Here is a 19,820-nt window from a genome sequence, read left to right as displayed (position 1 = left end):
TATGATTGTCTTGGGCTTTTTATTCGTCTTTCTTATTTTGTGTGTGTGTGTGGAACGAGGGTTTGTTTTAATTAAAATAATGTCCACTTATACCATTTCTGCTGAAGCCTTCTAGGCACAAGGAATAGTTGTTTCGTTTTGGGAAACAAACTTAACAGATACATGAAGTATCATGTACTGTACTGTATTTATTTCCGATACCGGGGTAGGGGGGCAACTGGAGATTTAGCCACAAAATGCAGTCTCATCGTGGTTCTAAAAATGCCTTGCAGATGTTCACACCTCATTATATAACGAAAGTAGCTTATTTTTGCTGTTGCACACTGCGTAGTTTGTTTTTTTTAAAGAAATGTCATTTTTTTTTTTTTTTTTTGGTGATTTTTAAAAAATACTGGGGATATTTTAAGTTAACTGTATATCACGAAATGTACATTTACCCTATAATTTTTAATTAGTGACATTTTGTTATGATGATTTTTTACAACAGATTATTTTTATTTGTTATCCTCTATTTTGACGAACTTCTTTTTGTATGGTCGAGTTGTTTTGTGATGAGCATAGACCTAAAAATTTATGCAAAAATCATCTGGAATTTTAGTTTTTTTTTTTTAAATGTTGACAATCAAAATCACTTCTCATTCCTAAAGAACAAAGAGATTTGTAACATAATCTTTTCAGTCTATAAAACTGTAAAGAATAGGAAAACATCAAAATTTGGGAGGAGAGTTACTGGAATACATTGCATATTTCTTTTATTGGATATCCTCCGCTCCTACTACACAAAGAGTATTCTTAATTTTAAAATAACTTACTGCAATATACACTTACCCTTGCTGTTCGTTAACAGTCAATTTATAATATGTCTCTCCCAGAAGTAAGAAGTAATCACCTCAAAAAATATTGTGCTGAATTATAGCAGATTCAGTAGTTCTGTTTTCAGCTGAGCACAACTTGAAGAATATGGAAAAGGGAAATAGTTTCGGGATATTTTGGAATTGAAGGAAACGTTGAATAACTTGTATATCATTCACATATGTGAACTATCTAGACAGTGGAAATCTTAACTGGTTTATTACTAAAGGCATCTAAAGACTTCCAAATCCCTTGTGCATTCTTTACATTCTACATAGCAGCACCACTGGAACTTACATTTACACCTCTCTGTGACTCTGTGCATGTACCTTGTGTAACCTCTCCCACAGCAAAGGAAAGAACAACTTTCCGTACTTGTTGCCGTATTGTTACATATTCTATTGTGCGTGCCCAACGAACCGATAGTGCTGTTTGGTTCGCAGTAGTCTGGGGACGAATTAAAGAATACTAGATCTTGGTCACTGTTAATTTTGTAACTAGTGTCTCCCAGCGGAATTAGATAAATTCTTTTGCCTTCTTTCTTTGCATGTATTTTCTTGGCATTGTCAAATTTTAATTTTAACAGGCGACCAATTTGCCTGAAAGTAGGTATAGCTCTCCAGCATGTTTTCATTTCACATGATCCAGAAACTCCGTGACACTTGCATTCGACCCGCATATTGTGTTCGATAACCTGCAAGATAGAAAGTAAACGACTATAAGGTAGACTTGTTAGGAAATGTCTTACTTTAAAATGATGACATGAAATATATACAATAATTGTTAATATTTTTTCACTTAATTTTAACGAACGTTGAACTAGGCGATTGTTCAAACGTCCGTATTTCGACTAGTGAGGATTTAAGATATTGAATAAACACTGGCGTGGCTTTGCATTAGCAACACCCACCTAATACCTCATGGAACCGCCTTTGACCCTTTTGCCAATAATACAACGCGTATACGTCTTGGCATTGACTTCGCAGTGTGTTGCAGAGTGTCCTGTGGTAGATATACCCGTGCTTTCCACAATGTGTCTAGTAATGCCCGCACATTCTCATGTAGATGGTCGTAGCATCGAATGTCCATTTCAAGTAGGTCTCTAGCATGCTCAGTTGACGAACGCCTATGGGAGGACGGAAATTCGCTGTCATGTTCTCGAAACCAGTTAGCAAACTGCCGAGCCTTGTGGCATGGCTCGTTGTCTTGTTGACAGACACCAGAGTTGTCTGAATAAACTGGCATCATTGAGGGATGTACTTGGTCGGTGACACGTAGGGACATGTATATTTTGTTAGGGCAGCTCCTAGAACAACTCCACCTGGTGTCAATGTGCTAATACACAAACTTGTATCAGCACATGTAAAAAAAAGGCCAGGTTTGTGGGCAGTGTAGATTTGTGTGTTGTGTTGATATGTTGTTCTGGCGTCTTGACTCAGAAGCAGGAGTCATCTGGACACCCGCTTCCGGCTGCTCGTCGCTAACCACTTGAAGGTGGGCCATTTTTATCTTATGCATGCTGCCACCGTGGGAACATGTCTAACACCTACAGGAGGAAGTGCGATACCAGTGAACGGAGTATCTCTGGGGGGCCCAATCTAGAGAGTAAAAAAAAAAAGCTTATATAGAGGAGCGTGTTCAAATTGACGAATCATTTACCAGCTTTGGTAAACGATGTACAAAATAAAAACAGAATTTATAAAGAAATATCTTTTCAAACAAAGTTTCAGCATAAAATAATAAATAAATCACAATTTAGAATTAGCTATTAACAGAATTGTCATTTACACTAGCAACATTAGCATTCACAATAGTTACACTATTGTACTAATTATTCTGCGTTTGAAGATTCAGCAGCGAAGGTTTGCAAGGCAGAGAATTTTAAGTGATCCTGAAGGATAAGAAGGCTCTTATTCCAGGAGAAAAGTATGGGAAAGTTAGAAATTCAGTTCTCAAGTCATTATATAAATCACATTGAAATAAAACGTGACTCCAGTTTTCTTTTCACTTTGAAGCAAAATTCAGTATTGTGCAGCCCAAAAGAGTGAAGCTTCTCGTTAATCGAGCCATGATAAATGAAGTCTCCAAGCTAAGAGAAAACACAGAATCTCATCTTTTTTTGTTTACCTAGAAAGTAACATCTGGAAGGAATTTATTTTTAATTAAACCAAGAGAAGAAGTATCCCATCTAGTTTAACAATGATTTATAAGCTCATTCCAACATCTTAACTTCTCTTTTTTAGCATTTGTTTGTAGATTAATTTCAATGTCCAGAATCTTAGTAGGAATTTTTCTTGATTCGAAATGAGAGAAATCAAAAACAAAAAAAGATCAAGGGAGATGGTGCTTGCAATCACTTGAAAAGCCACTGGAATTTGACATTTTACACCTTATGAAACCAAGCTGCAGCAGCAAAGGATACCGTAAAGAGGAAGAGAGTAAAGGTGCAGCTTTTATGGGGAGAGGCCCCAATTGACTCTGGATGATCGGATAATAGTGACAATGAATTTCTTGACTACAGTACTAAAATGGTGAAGATCAGTAAAGAAGCTCAATTTGTGATCTATGATTCCTCCAAGATACTAAGTTTCAGTATCGAGTGATAATCGAGTATCTTGAAATATGACAAGAGGTCTTCTAAGATCAAACTTTTATTTAAACATCATTATCTTAGCCTTTATGGGACTAATAGTAAGCTTATTTTCCGCCGTCCAGTAGCACAGGTCAAGTAGGACATGATTAGCATGTTCTTCAACAATAGCTCAGAAATTTCCAGAAATAATGACCATGGGGACATCTGCCAAAGCAATTATTTTACAATTATTGAAAGTACGGGACAGCCAATTTTGCAGAACTAAATTCCAAATGAGAGCCCCTGGACAGAGCTCTGATATTAAAAACATGGAGATATTTTGATTTTACAATGACTTGGCGGGTGGTAAAATAACTTTTGGAGACTGAACAGTTGGAAAGTATAACCAGCAGAACAATATAAAGTGGACATGTTTCTGTAAGGGACAACTCCTAGCACATCAGTCCATCTCCGCCCCATGAAGAACAGTACCACTAAAAAGGGCAGATATGTGATATTGTGGTTTTATGCGTGTGTTGTGTTGTTCTGGCCACTTGGCAACCCAGAAGCATCAGTCACCTGGAGAGATTATTCTGGGTACTCGTCCACACCACGGGAACGATATAAAAGTAGGCGTTCCCATCGAGCAATTAATTAACGGTTATCAGGTACCCAGAGCTGCTACGACACCAGTCCCCAAACCATAACGCCTCCAGCCTGCCGTGTTGCGTCTAGATATCGTGGCCTCGTGTTCTTTCTCCAAATGCTGATACATCCATCGGCATGATAGAGTTAGAAACTGGATTCTTCAGACCAGGCGACAGATTTCTACGTCAGTAGTCCAGTGTTGGTACTGACATGCCCATGTAAGGTGCTGTTTTTTTTTTAGTTTTGCAGTGAGCATGGGTACCCGTGACGGCTTTGACTGCCATAGCCTATATGAGCAAATGTCTGGCGCACAATCCACGAGGATATTGGTCTTGCTGTTGCTACGTTCTACTGGGTGATTAGCTGGGCCACTGTGCGTCATCATTTCTGTGTTATGAGACAACACGCACGGCGCTTACCACGGGCATCAACCACACATGGCTGTCCTACGTGTGACCTTTGGTTGGTTGTTCGACCGCTATTGATCCAGTTGCTGTAGACTCGTATCACTACAGAACGAAAGCACTTAACCATTTTGGCTGGCGTTGAGGTACTGGCACCTGCACGTCTTGTCTCCACAATCATTCCATGTTCGAAGTCGGAAAGAAACCGACGCCGACTCATTCTTCCTCGCAGACACTTAGAAACTGATCGCCAAATGTGTCAAGTACAATCTTATGTCTACCATTCCCGACTTTCTCCAGAGTTACAGACCAGTCTATTCCTACGCAAGGGGGTGTTATTAATGCAGGCAAACTCAGTGTAAATTTTATTATTATTATTAACATCAGTTTATTAACCACAAGAAACCGTCGGTCATCCCCGGACGGCAATGAGCCAGAAGGGTGTGAAATTTACAGACTGAGGTGCCAGGAACACATGTACAAGAGTACATGCTTGCTAGAGTCGCGAAAAATACAGAATTCAACTTAGAAATGCATGAAAACAAAATCAAAGTTTGTAGAAATATACAGATAGGTAAAAGTTCAAGGAAGATAAAAGCAGCAGTCGGTAATGTCCAGGAGCAGGTGATCATCAAAGATTCATTAGCTAGTAACAGTTCTTAAGGATTTCCTTTCTGTAGAGCTTGTACTCACAGAACTTCTCTTTCTGGATGCCTAATTTGTAAAAGATCTGAAGACAATTGTCGAGAAACATGTCCCTCAAGGAATCAATATTTGTCAGCATTGGTGGCAGAGGGAGACAGGAGTCGGGGTGTTCTCCTCTTGCCTTCTTTGGACGAGAGATTATTGGCGATACCGAAGGAGCATCAGTTCGTCCTGTTAAAAGCCGTGCAAACGTGAGAGCATTTCTTGTCGTGATGAGATATCTCTAGGGAATGGTGCCCGTATTAGCTTTAAGGCTAGATCTGAAGATAGTAAGGGGATGACCCACCACCTGGTTCCTCCATCTGAGCAGCCAGTATTCCAAACTGAAGTACTTATTTAGGTAGGAGGCAGGAGCAAATAACCAAATCTCAGAGGCATAGAGAGGAATAGGGGAAATACGCTTTGGTATGTATCGAACAAGCATCGATGGCTGACGCACACTCACGAGCTCCTGATGCACTCCCCAAAGAGCAACGCACGTCTTCTGTTTCATCCTGACAAAGTGAGGCTGAAAGATGAGGCAAACATCCCAGGCGAGGTCTAGGTCTGTAAGTGTGTGTTTAGGGTCAAGCGGCACGAGGGGTTTCCCCCATCTCCGCGTAGTTTACTTGCGGTGTGTTAGTACGCTGTAAATGCAAGCGATTTAAAAGTGTGTGGGTCTTGCATCGTTTAGTGTCGTGTACCGTTGTTCTTCTGGTCGTTTAGCCGCTGGACCCCTGTTGGGGCCCAACGTTGCCCCACTTACGCCCCGTGGAGGCGGACCAGGAACTCAGTAGCTTATATATATACTCTAGTAGGTACTGTCACCTAATTTCCTGAGAATTCGGTAGGTAGGACCTAAAAAAATAACGGGGGACACTTAAGTTTAGAAAAAGCCAGGAGAGGTTAATGTGGTTTAGGTTTCAACTTTAGAAATCATTAATTTTGATTAGCTGCGTACGCTGGCGTATTAGTCAGAGTAGGGGGGAAGAGACTGAAGACTGGGGGAAGACAGAAGTATTGGGTCGATAGGGAAGGCAACCCCAGGTGGTCAGTAAGGCATGCCCATGCCTCACCAGGCGAAGTATATGGGGTGGCAGGAGACAGGTAGACCATCTCCTCCTCCCCCTGCCAGTGAGAGGAAAAAAGGTACCAGGCAAGGAGTGGTACAGATCACCATTCGGCTATATGGCAGTGAGGCTGCAGCAGTCGTAGTATAGTCATATAAGATCATGTGCGATAGTAGAGTCTCTCGTGGGACAGTGTCCCGTCCAGGTTGAATGTCTTTGTCTTTGGTTAGTACATTTGTCAGTTTCACTTAGGTGTCATATTTGTTGGTACATAGGAGGTTTCTTGGTTCCAGTGTTCGTTCGTATCATTGTAGAAAGTGCACCGTCACTATTCCTAGGCAAGACAGCTAGTATCTTCCACATAATTATCATTCTGGGGTGTGTCCGAAAGGGTGTTTTGCTTTGTTATCTGGCTAGTCGTCTTTCACTCTTGGTGTATTGCATTTAGCGTTCTCCCTTTTGAGACGAATTCTTGAAAAATTCTTGTTAAAGAGGCACCTGCAGTGTCTCTTTAACCAGTGCCTCCATTAATTTTCCTGGAACAGAAGTTAAACTCACAGGTCTATAATTACTTGTGTCAGCCTTTGATCCTCCTTTGTGAATTGGGGTCACATTTGCACATTTCCAGTCTATGGGTACCTCCCCTGAGTCCAAGGAAGCTCTCATAATTATGGCTAAGGGTTTGCTTACTTCCTTTGCTGCCTCCTTTAATATAACTGGATAGATCCCATCCACCCAGGTGCCTTTCTTGTGTTTATCTTCAACAATTTCTCCTCCACTTTACTCTCAGTTATTACAAGATTATCTAGCTTACTGCCAGAGTTGAATACACCTCTGGCATTCCCCTCGCTGAATAACTCATGTGTGAATGTCGATGCAGAATATTCATTTAGTTTGTTAGCTACCTGAGCAAGATCATCAACAGTTGAACCATCGATATCAAGTGGACCAATCTGATTCATCCCCATCCTTCTAGAGTTTCCATAAGTAAAGAACTCTTTGCTGTTTTTCTTTGCATCCCTTGCCAAAGATTTCTCGTAATCTGCCCTCGTCTGCCTAACCTCCTTTGTAACTTGGTTACAGATCAACTTGTATCTATCATAGGCTTCTGTGTCACGTGTTAATTTATATGTATCCCATGCATTTTTCTTCTCTGTCATATGTCTCATTAGTTCATCTGACATCCATTTAGGCCTAAACCTTGAATACTATTTCTTAGTTGGTATGTAAAGCCTGGTAGCTTCCAAGATAAGTTCTTTGAATGCTTCTTATTTTGAATTTGCTGTTGGTAACATCATCAGTTCATCGCGCTGTATAGAATTTAAATACTGTCTCAGTCCATCGTAGTCGCCTTTACGAAAGCAATAACTCTTCCCTTTACCCCTGATGATAGTTTCCTCTTTGAGTAAATCCCACTTCAGCACACTGTGATCACTGCCATCTAGTGGTTCCTCTCTCTGCAGATTCTTAATGCATGAAGAATCATTACTGATAATCAAATTAAGAGTATTACTCCCTCTAGTTGCCTCCCTAACATGCTGATGTAGAAAACAATCATCCAATAAATCCACAGAAGCCTTGATAGTGTGTGAGTGACCAACTCACAAATTCCAGTCAATATCTGGGAAATTAAAATCCCCCATTATAAGACTCTCTGATTTACTGGCCCACTCTATTTCCCTGTACAGTTTCTTCTTATACTCATCAGAGTCATTAGGCGTATAGCACACTCCTGCTCTCAATTTTGATCTCCCAATGCTTATGTTACACGAGCGATGTCGACTGCCTTCACTTCCTTGGATTTTATGTGTTTCTTAACTAATAGCATAACCCCTCCTCCCTTCCTATCCTGTCTATCCTTTCTGTAGACATTTTACTCCCCAAAATCCATGATGAATTTTGATGATGATGAATTTGAGCATTGGTGTACACGCAAGTATACATGCACCTATTCTTTTTCTTAGCTACCCTAACACAACCCATGTGTTTACTTGTACCGCAATGACTCCCAGCAGTCTCTGAAATATCCTGCATCTTGTTTTGCAGGCTTCTGCTCATTCCAATAGAAGCAGTGCAAGAATCACTTTCACCTCTGCCAGTGGCTATTGTTAATCTATTAGTCCTAGTATCCCCCAAGCTAGCAGTTTTCCGACCCACCTAACACTGCATCGATAGCATCAGCAAATATTGTTGCACCCTTTTTATTTAAGTGTATCCCATCCCTGTAGAAGCACACCCTTCTGTTAACAAGTACAGACCAGGCTGAAAAAATTTCTACCCCTTGAGCCTTGCACAGTCTTTTCAGGGTCAAGCCGAATTGATAGACAAAGAACTGGATTCTTCATCATGACAACGCGCCGGCCCACACATCTCTTGCTGTGGCACAGTTTTTGGCATCCAATAACGTGACAATATTTCCCCCCCTATTATCCAGACTTGGCCCCCTGTGACTTCTGCGTCTTCCCAAGAATGAAAATCAAGTTGAAGGGTCGAAGATTTTATAGCGTAGAGGATATACAAACCGAATCTCAGGCCGTGCTGACCTGCCAGTCAAAGTATGAATACTGTTGAAAGACATTTACAAATTGCTCTTGCCAGAATAGAATCATGGACCTTACGTAATAATGGATACCGTATTGTTGAGCCGAAATCCACTACTGAATTTTTGTCCGTAGCCAGGTGGGAAGGAGCAGCAGTGGGTAGCACACGCTTCTTGATTAGATTGTGGTTCGAGCCCGTCTCCACCAAATACGGAGGATGCGGAAAGGTCAGGGAATGACCACCGCATATCCCGGAGCAATATGGCCTGAGTTGCTAATGCTCCTAAAAACCAAATAACAAACAAACTGAATTTTTGCAAACTACGGTCACTTCATCCTGATCCTGAGCTAAAGATCAATAACATTTCAATTCCTCTTGTTCACACTGTCCGTGTTCTTGGCCTGGTACTGGATAGGAAACTGAACTTTCAAGCATATGTGGCCTATTTTCGAACTATCTGTTTGAAAAAGTTGAATATCCTCTGGGTGCGAATCATCCATGTCATGGAGTCCTGATCGACATACCCTGATCCATCTTTATCGAGCTCTCATCAGGTCCTGCTTAGACGATGGTTTTCCAGTGTATGACTGCGAGAAAAACTACTTTAGAGCGATTGAATACGATCCAGCACAGTGCCCTGAGAGTTTCACTAGGGGCTTTCAGAACCTCCCCAGTTCAGAGCCTTTACATCGAAGCTCATGAAACACCCTTACATCTTCGGAGGAAAGCATTACTTTTGATGTATACCTGCAAAAATTTGCAGTCTTCCTTCTCACCCTAGTTGGAGATGTCTGTACAATACCGAATGGGAGTCATTTTACAACAGTAAACCAAATGAAAACCGACCTGCTCCAGTTACACTTAAAGAACTTACTCAAACATGGAATATAGAAGTCAGCAATATATTTCAGGACATGATTCACTTTGGACAAATATTTCTGCAAAACTACGACGACTATTTTCAACAGTAGGGAAGAACACCTTGTCCCCCTCCAGTATCGCACAATTACATGAAACTCATTCTTCTAACTCAGAGGCCTGTAAAATCTATACAGATGGATCAAAAACTGAGACTCAAGTAGATGCTGGCAATCTTTCCTTCATTCACCATTTTTGTTTCATTACCATTAGAATATAGTATCTTTATTGCTGAGCTTTATGCTATAAATTTAGCGCTTGATCGGATTACTGAACTTTTAATTACGCCTGCTTTAATATACACTGACTCACTCAGTGCTGTCACTGCTATAATTAGTAGTAACAACTCCTCTCACCCTATAATTAAACAAATAAATTCTAAGTTACTTGCTTGTAATGAGTCGAACCAAACTGTGACATTCTGCTGGATTCCAGGACATTCTGGAATAGCCGGCAATGAAAGAGCAGATCTTGCAGCCAAACAAACAGAAACTATTCTTTCGCAGACTTCAAGTTCCATATACAGATTACAAACACATTATCCGTAAAGCATGTTATAATAGCTGGTCACTAATCTGGAAAGGGAATCCAGGAAACAAACTCTACCAAATAAAACCAGAATCAAAGCTGTGGCTCTCCAGCTTCCGAAAAAGCAGGCTAGATGAAATAATTTTAGGAAGACTAAGAATTGGACATACTCGCCTCACTCACCTGTATTTATTAATGAATGACAGCGCTCCGCAATGCTCATCATGTCATATACAACTGACTATTCGTCATTTATTAGTAGACTGTCCCCAGTTTCTAAATACCCAATTCACACTCATCATTATCATTAATGCAGATTCTCGGAGATGATCATAATAAAACAGAACTGTTTACCCTCCTTAACTTTATACACAGTGACGTAGCTAAGTTTTTGGGCCCTTAGGCAAGAAATCATTTTGAGGCCTTTATTTTTAATTAAAATAAATTTAATTAGGTATAATATAAAAAATGTTTAATAATTTTAACAACATTAAATATGTATTTTATTTACGATTTCTTTATAATTTTGCAAACATCAAAAACATGAAAATTAATATTATAATATGATACTACTTATTAAATACAATTTGCAAACATAAAAAATTATACTGTAACTAATAAATTTACGAAAAAAGTTAAAATGTTACTTTTCACGCTTTTAAATTTGCGGAATTAATGATATCTCTTAAATCTATTTTACTGGCATATTTATGCTCAATAGACAACATTGCAAGATTGCACATTCTACTTTTACCAATAGTATTTCTTTATAATCTTTTATTATTCGTAATTTACTAAATGATCTTTCGGCAGAGGCAGCTGACACGGGCATTGTAAAAAACAACATAAATAAAGTAAAAATTTCTGAAAAGTCATTTCCTAGGGCACTATATTTTCAAACTAAAAAATAAAAAAAGAAATTGTGTGATAGACATGTCTGCTGATGAATCTTGTTTAATAAGTGTGATTAAATTACAATATTGAATCCAGCAGTTGGGGACAGAGTACAGATGAATACTTTTTTATGAGATTTTCACACTCACTTAATATATCAGCATTTGACATTAATTATTTTTTTCGGTTCCAGTATTTTAAAATAATGTTTTACTAACTTCCGTACTTTTGAAACAATTTTTAATTTGTATTATAATTTTGTCTAGAACAGTAAAAAACACTGATTTTAAAAAAAAAAACTAATCTCTATTATCAAAAATTCTGAAGCTAATTCATCGTACTGTCTTTTTTGTTCTACGTTGTCGTTTGTCTTCAAATTTGGGATCTACCCAGAACTCTTTGGCAATTTGCTCAGATTCGTATTTAATTTGTTCGTATAATTTCGAATATTTTGTAAAGTTTTATTGAATTTATTCAGTACAGAAGTACATTCATAAATGTCTATATCATGCTTCTGTAGAGTTTTTGAAGCATAATTAATTTTGCACAGCATGTTATTCAAAAATATACGAATGAAATTAAAATCAAATGCCATCATTTGCTTCATTATTCTAAGCGCTTCGTCTCAGTCTGCTTTTTTAGTTGATTTAAGATTAATTTCTGTCAAAGCTTTCATAATATCCGCAAAATGAACTTTCACAGCTGTTATTAGCATTAGTAAAGGAACATGATGCAAGAAAGCAAGCTTTATCAGCAAAAAAAAAAAAAAAAAAACATTCTCATTTCACCCATCCACTCGCTCCAAATGTTTGTCTAGTTCTGCCTTGAATATTTTTAAACTATCAACTTCTATAACGACAGATGGAAGTTTGTTCCAGCAGTAAACCACCTGCTGTCTAAAGGCAAACTTCCACACATCTGTCCTACAATTGTCTTTCCTGAATTTGAATTTATGCCCTCTCAGGCGATTATTCTGAACAAGAGGAAAGACTCCCATCAGCGTTGAGCATGCTCAAACCATTCAAGGCTTTATACACCTCAGTCAGATCACCTCGTAGGTGCCTAGTCTCCAGATACTGTAATTTGCAAAACTTAAGCCTTTCTTCGTAAGAGCAATCCTTTGTGCCATTCACTAATCTTGTTGCCCTTCACTGTACTCCTTCCAGCAGCTCTACATCCTTCTTAAATTGAGGCCTCCAGAATTGTATACAGAATTGAAAGTGTGACCTGACCATTGCCTTATACAAGGGGATAGTCACCTCCTTACAACTATCCCTGCTAGAAAAATTCCTGTATATCATTAACAAGACACCATGAGTTACTCTTGCAGACCGTCTGCACTGCTCAGAAAACTTCATATCTGCCTGCACAATTACCCGCAGGTCCTTTTCATTCTCTACCACTGTCAGCGTTACTATGGGGTTACTGTTTCCCATATGCAGTACTTTACATTTGTCAATGTTAAACTGCAGTTGCCACCTCTCAGCCCATCAATTATCCCTGCTAGAAAAATTCCTGTTTATCATTAACAAGACACCACGAGTTACTCTTGCAGACCGTCTGCATTGCTCAGAAAACTTCATATCTGCCTGCACAATTACCCCCAGGTCCTTTTCATTCTCTACCACTGTCAGTGTAGTACCACAGAGTTGATACGTTGCTCTGGGGTTGCTGTTTCCCATATGTAGTACTTTACATTTGTCAATGTTAAACTTCAGTTGCCACCTCTCAGCCCATCTGTTCAACTTTTCTAGATCCTGTTGCAGCAGTGTACTGTCATTAGTGTCATTAACAACCCTGCCGACCTTCATATCATCTGCAAACTTGAAGCCTGATATACCATCATCAGTATGATTTATAAATACAAAAAACAACAATGGACCCAGCTCTGAACCCTGGGGGACTCCACTAATAATATTAGTCCACGAAGCGCAGTGTCCATTGATTACCACTCTGTCTTCTCCCACTCAACCATCCCTTTATCCATAGCAGCAATTTGCCTCCAATGCCACACTGCTCTAATTTGTGCAGCAGTCTTCCATGAGCAACAGTATCAAAAGCCTTTCTAAGATCCAAATATATGATATCAAAATTATTCTTTGCATCCAGTTCCTTTGTGACCACATAGTATCCGATCAGATTGGTCAGACAAGACTTCCTCTTAACAAACTCATGCTGTGTCCGAGCTATAACTGAAGTCTTGTCCAGATGGTCCTGCAGTGCTTGATTAACCAGTGCCTCCATTAATTTCCCTGGAACAGAAGTTAAACTAACTGGTCTGTAATTACTTGTGTTGCCTTTGATCCTCCTTTGTGAATTGGCGTCACATTTGCACAACTCCACTCGATGGGTACCTCCCCTGAGTCCAAGGAAGCTCTCATAATCACGGCTAAGGGTTTACTTACTGCCTTTGCTGCCTCCTTTAATATAAATGGAGAGATCCTATCCTCTCCATGTGCCTCTCTTATGTTATCTTCAACAATTTCTCCTCCACTTTGCTCTCAATTATTACAAAATCAATTAGCTCACTGCCAGAGTTTAATACACCCCTGGCATTCCCCTCCCTGAATAACTGCTCATGTGTGAATGTAGATGCAAATTACTCATTAAGTTTGTTAGCTACCTGAGTAAGATCATCAACAGTTGAACTATCGATATCAAGTGGACCAATCTGATTCATCCCCCTCCTCCTAGAGTTTACATAAGTAAAAAACTCTTTGCTGTTTTTCTTTGCATCCTTTGGCAAAGATTTCTCGTAATGTGGCTTTGCCTGCCTAACCTCCTTTCTGACTGTTATAGACTGTAATCTTCCAGACCAGCGAGTAAGGTTAAGTTTTTTTTAACGTAACTTCAGATTCCCCAGTAAATTTAGAAAGAATATCCCATCTTTTTGTATTTTTCCAAAAAAAGATTATACAAACTTTGAAAAATGATGAAACTTTATTATAATAATTTATGCTAGATATTATTAATAACTAAATTTAACTTGTGACTTGCACAATGAATGTACTTTGCATTTGATTGTATCCTTTTAATGCGTGACTACACACCATTATAAATCCCATTCATGGCATTAGCCCTATCATATCGGTGACCAAAACAAATTTCAATGGGAATATTTAGTTTGTGTAATATTTTCATTACATTAACCGTCATCATTTCTGCCGAATGATTCATGCCGATCATTCATGTCATAGAATTCTAAAAATGTTTCACAAATTTCAAAATCTTTGGATTTTTCATTTTCGTCGCGAATTGTGTGAACATGTCGTACAATAACACATTTGATCTTTTTTGTGAGATCTTGAGTAGTATCTAAAATTAGTGAATGGAATGGTGCTGAATTAATTTTGAGCGTTAATTCTTTTGTTAATTTGGTACCTAAACATTCTATTAACTCATTTTGGATAGCGGGGCTTAAAGAAGTTACTTAACCAGATGGCTTATTAATAATTTGTTTCATTACGTCATCATAGTGGGAAAGTAAATGGACTTGTGTAAAAAAATGCTGTTGTAATCTTCCGAAAATCCTTCCCGAAGGCCCTCGAAAAGCTAAAGAATTTTTAGCCAACATAAGCGTTATCCGAAATAACCATTTTCCAAAATGAGGATCTGTATCTTACTTGTTTCTCAAGATCATTATCAATCGTTGCATTCTTTTGCCACATTTCATGTATAGCACACGCCTCGATATGATGTTGAGAAACACTGAGTTTTTATCCGAAAAGATAGATTTTTCCAATCTCGTAGTCGGGACTGCCGCTGACTTTTAATATATGAAAAAAAAAGAGCCATCATGGTTGACAATATGCAGCATCTAAAATTCGTGAGTCTGGTCCATACGTTGAAGTAGAATAGTAGTACGTGTCACTAAAACTTCTATTTTGTTGTTCAGGATCCCTTGGAAATGGTCCTTTAGGTCTCTGAGGTGACGAACTTATAATGTTTCTTTTTGTTTCATCGGAAATGTTGATATTCACGTATTCTTCAAGATCGCTTGAGGGAATAAACGGTGCAGTGCGTTCAACACTAATTTCCGACGAAGGCATATATCTATGATTGTTGAATTGTTTTCGTTTTAGGACTCTACTTGATTTAAATGATCCGCAGATATATTTACGCCAATAGCATTCTTTTCCACATTTTCCCATTCAATACTTGTCTTTTCTTTATCTCCTTCTGGACGTAATTTCTTGCTGTGTTTTGTAAAGAAATGATCTAATTTAGGTAATTTATTGACTGCTTGTTCTTTTGCTTTCTTCATTGTTCCTTTTTATGCTCCACTGTTTACCTTTCTCATTTCATCCATTTTTAAATAAAAAATCTTATTAATTTAATTTAAACTTTATATTTTAAATTCCAATAGTAATAATAAACAAATACATTTTTGTATGTCAATTGCTGTTTTGATAATGATAAACGTGAATTGAAATTAATCATCTAACGACTTTTGACCACTGTATATGGTTAATGTTCGTATACGGTCGATCTGCCAACCCGCACTGGACCAGCGTGGCAGATTATGGTCCATTTTCCCTCAGCATGAATTGTTGAGGAGGCTTCCATCCTGCAGTGGGTTGATAATGGCTGCACTTTACTTTTTTTTTTTAATGGGGTCTATCCCCCCCCCCTGTCCTCCTGTCAAGTTGGGGAATCCCGAACACCATACGATATGATACCTACACTAACCCAACGGGTGTCTGATCACTATACAAAGTTGCATTTGTAATAGCAAAACAAAGACTGCCGCCGCCTCTGTTTGTTATGTTTTGGCGATAAGATATAAGAATTCCTTCCTTATTCTAGATGTCTCACATTGTTGAAGAGCTCAGTGAGAAAAATATTTTCATTACACGTTGCGTCTGTCTATAGGCCTTAGCGTAGTAGGGGCGACCCATACTTGCATCTGTTGATGGGCCCCTAATTCACTAGGACCCTAGTCTTTGCCTACTTTTGCTATACGGGAGCTACGTCCCTGCTGTATAGGTATACCTATCATAAAATTTAACACTGCCCTATTACAATAAAGTTAGTATTTCGCACTAATCATTGAAAGACACAATATGGCCCTGGCAGCCTATGTGTCGTAATACTCCATCACAACAACAGCAGCGGTCCTGAACACTATGATGAAGAAGGACTTTCAGGACGCATTCAAATGATGGGAGAAGCGCCGGGATCGGTGTTTACGCTGTCAAGGGGAACTACTTCGAAGGTGACGAATAAGACCCAGCGTGAGTCTAATTTATTTTATAAATACATTTAGGGAACTTTTGGGTAGCACCACATACGCTATTCACCTAAAAGAATCCAGAAGGTATACGGTGTATACCCTCCACAACATCCTTGTATACAGGGTGTCTCAAAAATATTGGTACAAACGTTTAGGGGAGGTAGGTAACATCTAAAGGAATGTGAATCGCGTAGGAACCCATAACTGGAAACGTCACCGTAAGTCGGTAGACGGCGCTGTTCATCAGTTCGCGAGAGGGAAAATTTTTGGTTTACTCATTCAAGCAGTAGTCGCCGCACGAAGAGCATGCATCGACATACGAACTGTGAGCTGGCATACATGCACCTAGTGTATGGATTAGCAGAGGGCAATGGACGAGCCGCTCAACAAATTCATGGAGAACGCTTGCCAGACATACAGGAGTGCCTGACGTAGCCCAGTGGTCAGGAGCGAGAGTGCATAGCACGCGTTCCTCGAGTGGACCGGGGTTCAAGCCCGTGACCACTAAATACGATAAATATTTGTATTGACGATTTATTGTAAACTCTACTGACTTGGTTGTCGTGCCGGAGTATAAACAGAAAATTTATTTATTATGTACCGGACCACCGTTTGTTTGCGCGTGTGCATCAAATTTGTGCGATTATGGGTCATTTAGAGGTAACAGGAGTAGTGCAGGCAGACTACGTTCGACGCGAAATCCCGCCATGGAAGAAAGTGTGTTGAATGCCGTCCAGAATAATTCTACTACCAGCACACGTGCCGTTGCCTCTGCCTTAGGAGTGTCTCGTTGCATTGTACAGCGTGTCTGCCACGAATCCCTTTCATCTCCAAAGGGTTCAGTTACTCCTCCCCCAAGATCATCCTGCACGTCTGGCTTTTGCGCAGTGGTTTCTCCAAAAAAGTGTTCAAGACTTGAATTTTCCAGCCTATGTTTTGTTCACGGATGAGGTTTATTTCACTCAGGAAGGCTTAGTCAATCAGCACAATGCTTATGTGTGGGCTCACGACAACCCACACAGTGTGCGCCCCATGCGGAACAACATCGTTTCGCAATAAATGTGTGGCTGCTAACATAATTGCAGGTCACCTGACTGCTTAGTCAGCCCACACCTGTTACCATCCCGCATGAACTCCGCTAAATATCGGATCTTTCTTGAACAAGTTCTACCAGGGTTACTTGACGATGTTCCAGCAAATGTGAGACGCAAAATTTGGTTTCAACATGACGGGGCGCCTGCCATCATGGAAAGTGTGCTCGTGACCATTTGAACAGGCGTTTTGGGCGTCGATGGATTGGCCGTGGTGGACCCGTTGCCTGGCTCCCCGCTCACCTGATTTATCGAGCCTTGATTTCTTTCTGTGGGGAACCCTCAAATCTATCATGTTTGAATCGCCTGTGGAGACGGAAATGGATCTGGTGGCGAGACTCGTCTGCGCTGCTACTGTCAAAGAAACTCCAGGTGTGTTCGACCGTGTCCGCCAATCCATGCTGCGTCAGTGTCAGGCATGCACCGCGTCTCATGGTGGAACCTCCCAGCTTCTGTTGTAACATCATGAAATGCATCCATCTCGTACTCCATTGTTATTATTATGTCAAATAAATGCCACTAATTACTGTCTTGTGTCATTTCTGCTTCTTCTGCCTCTGCTACTACTTTCCCGTGACGTTTCCGGTTATGGGTTCCTATGCGATTCGCATTCCTTTAGATGCTACCTACCTCCCCTAAACGTTTGTACCAATATTTTTGAGACACCCTGTATATAGTGTGTTTATTCCTATATGACATAAAATATTAACATTATCATATACTGTAATGTTTTTAGCTGCCGTTTTGTGATTACATGAAAAGCATTTTTTATTATCTCAAACGGTTTCTGAGATATGGACCCTAAGTTTGTTTTTTTTAATACAATCGGTATGTCGGGATTTTTGGCGGCACCATGTGTGTGTGTGTGTGCGCGCGCGCGTGTATGTATGTATACACACACACACACACACACTATTCAGTCAGACCATTACGTTTTAATCTTTCCTATACAAAATGATGTATTAATTTTAGATACTAGCGTTGAAATTTGTAAACATCTCAAAATTTTTCTTGTTTTGGATACTCTATTTCTTAGCTATCTTATCTATCTGGCCCACTTTACAGTTTTCTGTATTCTTTAAATGTACTAGGTGGAGATGGGCATATGCCTAGGAACCACCCCAACACAGTATATACACACACACAGACCATTACGACCACCACCGTGTGTTAGCAATCAGCCGTTCCTCCTTACCTGGGCCGACCGGGCTAGCCGAGTGGGTAAAGTACCTGCCCGGCAACCCAAAGGTCGCGGGTTCGATTCCCGCCTCGGGCTTGGATCAAAGTACTGAAAAAACCTTGGGAGGTGCAATATGGCCACAGAAGCCGATGCGCCAACAACTACCAAATCAAAAATCAATCAAATCCTCCTTACCTGGTGGCACCTATGTCGTGGGGAGAACCGATTTACCTGATACTGCAGGTTTTTGGCATGCAGTCCATACGAAGTACTTGGGCAAGGGAAATAATCTGCCAGACTTGAAAAAGGGGTGATTGTCGGCTATCGGTTGGAAGGTGGGGGGGGGGAATATTACGGAAACTGAGAATTTTGTGGGATGTTCATAGTGCTGTAAGTAAGGTGTTCAGGTGTTCCAAGGGTGAACAGAATAGTTGTTGCCAGATCAATGATGGGTGACCGTAGTGTGGTGAACGTAGGCTGATCAGCTTTATGCGAGCCGATAGCCAAGAATCGTGAAACGGCTGACTATGGACGGCTGATCCTGACTAGGGGACGGCTAATCCGCGTTATGCGAGCCAATAGCTAAGAACCGTAGAACTGCTGACTATGGACTTGAACCTAGTCTTGGAATCACGGCTGATTAAAGTCGTGTTTCCAGGACCACGATCCAGCGAACTCGCCTCTGTATGGACCCCTGGTATAGGTGCTTGGTCAAGGTACCTATGCTTAGCCATCCATCGCTAAGGACGCCTAAAGTTTGCATCTGAACGACATTATTGAACCGCTGACGACTTGGAAAAAAGTTGCCTTTTATGATGAATCACATTTCTCGCTGTGCTGTGTCCATGGTAGAAAGAAGATGCAGCAACAAACTGAAGAGACGAATCACTCCGATGTTCCTGCTCCGAAAAAAATCAAGCAGGTGAGAGCAGTGTTTTAGTATGGGAATGTTTTCTTGGAACCCTGCTGTCACCTGCTTGATAACTGCAGTCTGCTCTGAATGTTAAAAACTACCTAGCCATAGTAACTGATTAGGAACATCCCTTCATGGTGACTGTCTTTCCGGGTGGTACAAGTGTGTTCCAGCATGTCGACATGTATATTATACTTGTAGGCCAGAAATGTGTAATGTTATGTTTGTGCTATGTAGATAATGTTTTGTTTGTATAATGCTATGGTCGTGCATGTGTATAATGTTATTTTTG

The 19,820-nt window shown here is 40.1% G+C and overlaps 1 protein-coding gene across 1 annotated transcript in view; it reads right to left on the bottom strand.

Annotated features, from left to right (window-relative positions):
* Positions 1–1,075: 1,075 nt before the first annotated feature.
* Positions 1,076–19,820, bottom strand: part of LOC150088176 (protein Wnt-4-like) — a 128,362-nt gene continuing 109,617 nt past the window's right edge. Inside the window, exon 5 of the mRNA XM_090370058.1 lies at positions 1,076–1,546. Within this exon, the coding sequence (XP_090226184.1) occupies positions 1,076–1,546 (471 nt within the window). The remainder of the gene's footprint in view (positions 1,547–19,820) is intronic.

The sequence above is a fragment of the Mastigoproctus giganteus genome, chromosome 3, assembly GCF_048544385.1.
Source record: "Mastigoproctus giganteus isolate SK-2022 chromosome 3, ASM4854438v1, whole genome shotgun sequence".
Lineage (NCBI taxonomy): Eukaryota > Metazoa > Arthropoda > Arachnida > Uropygi > Thelyphonidae > Mastigoproctus > Mastigoproctus giganteus.
Note: the sequence above shows the minus strand (reverse complement) of the source record. Positions and strands in the feature narration are given on the sequence as shown.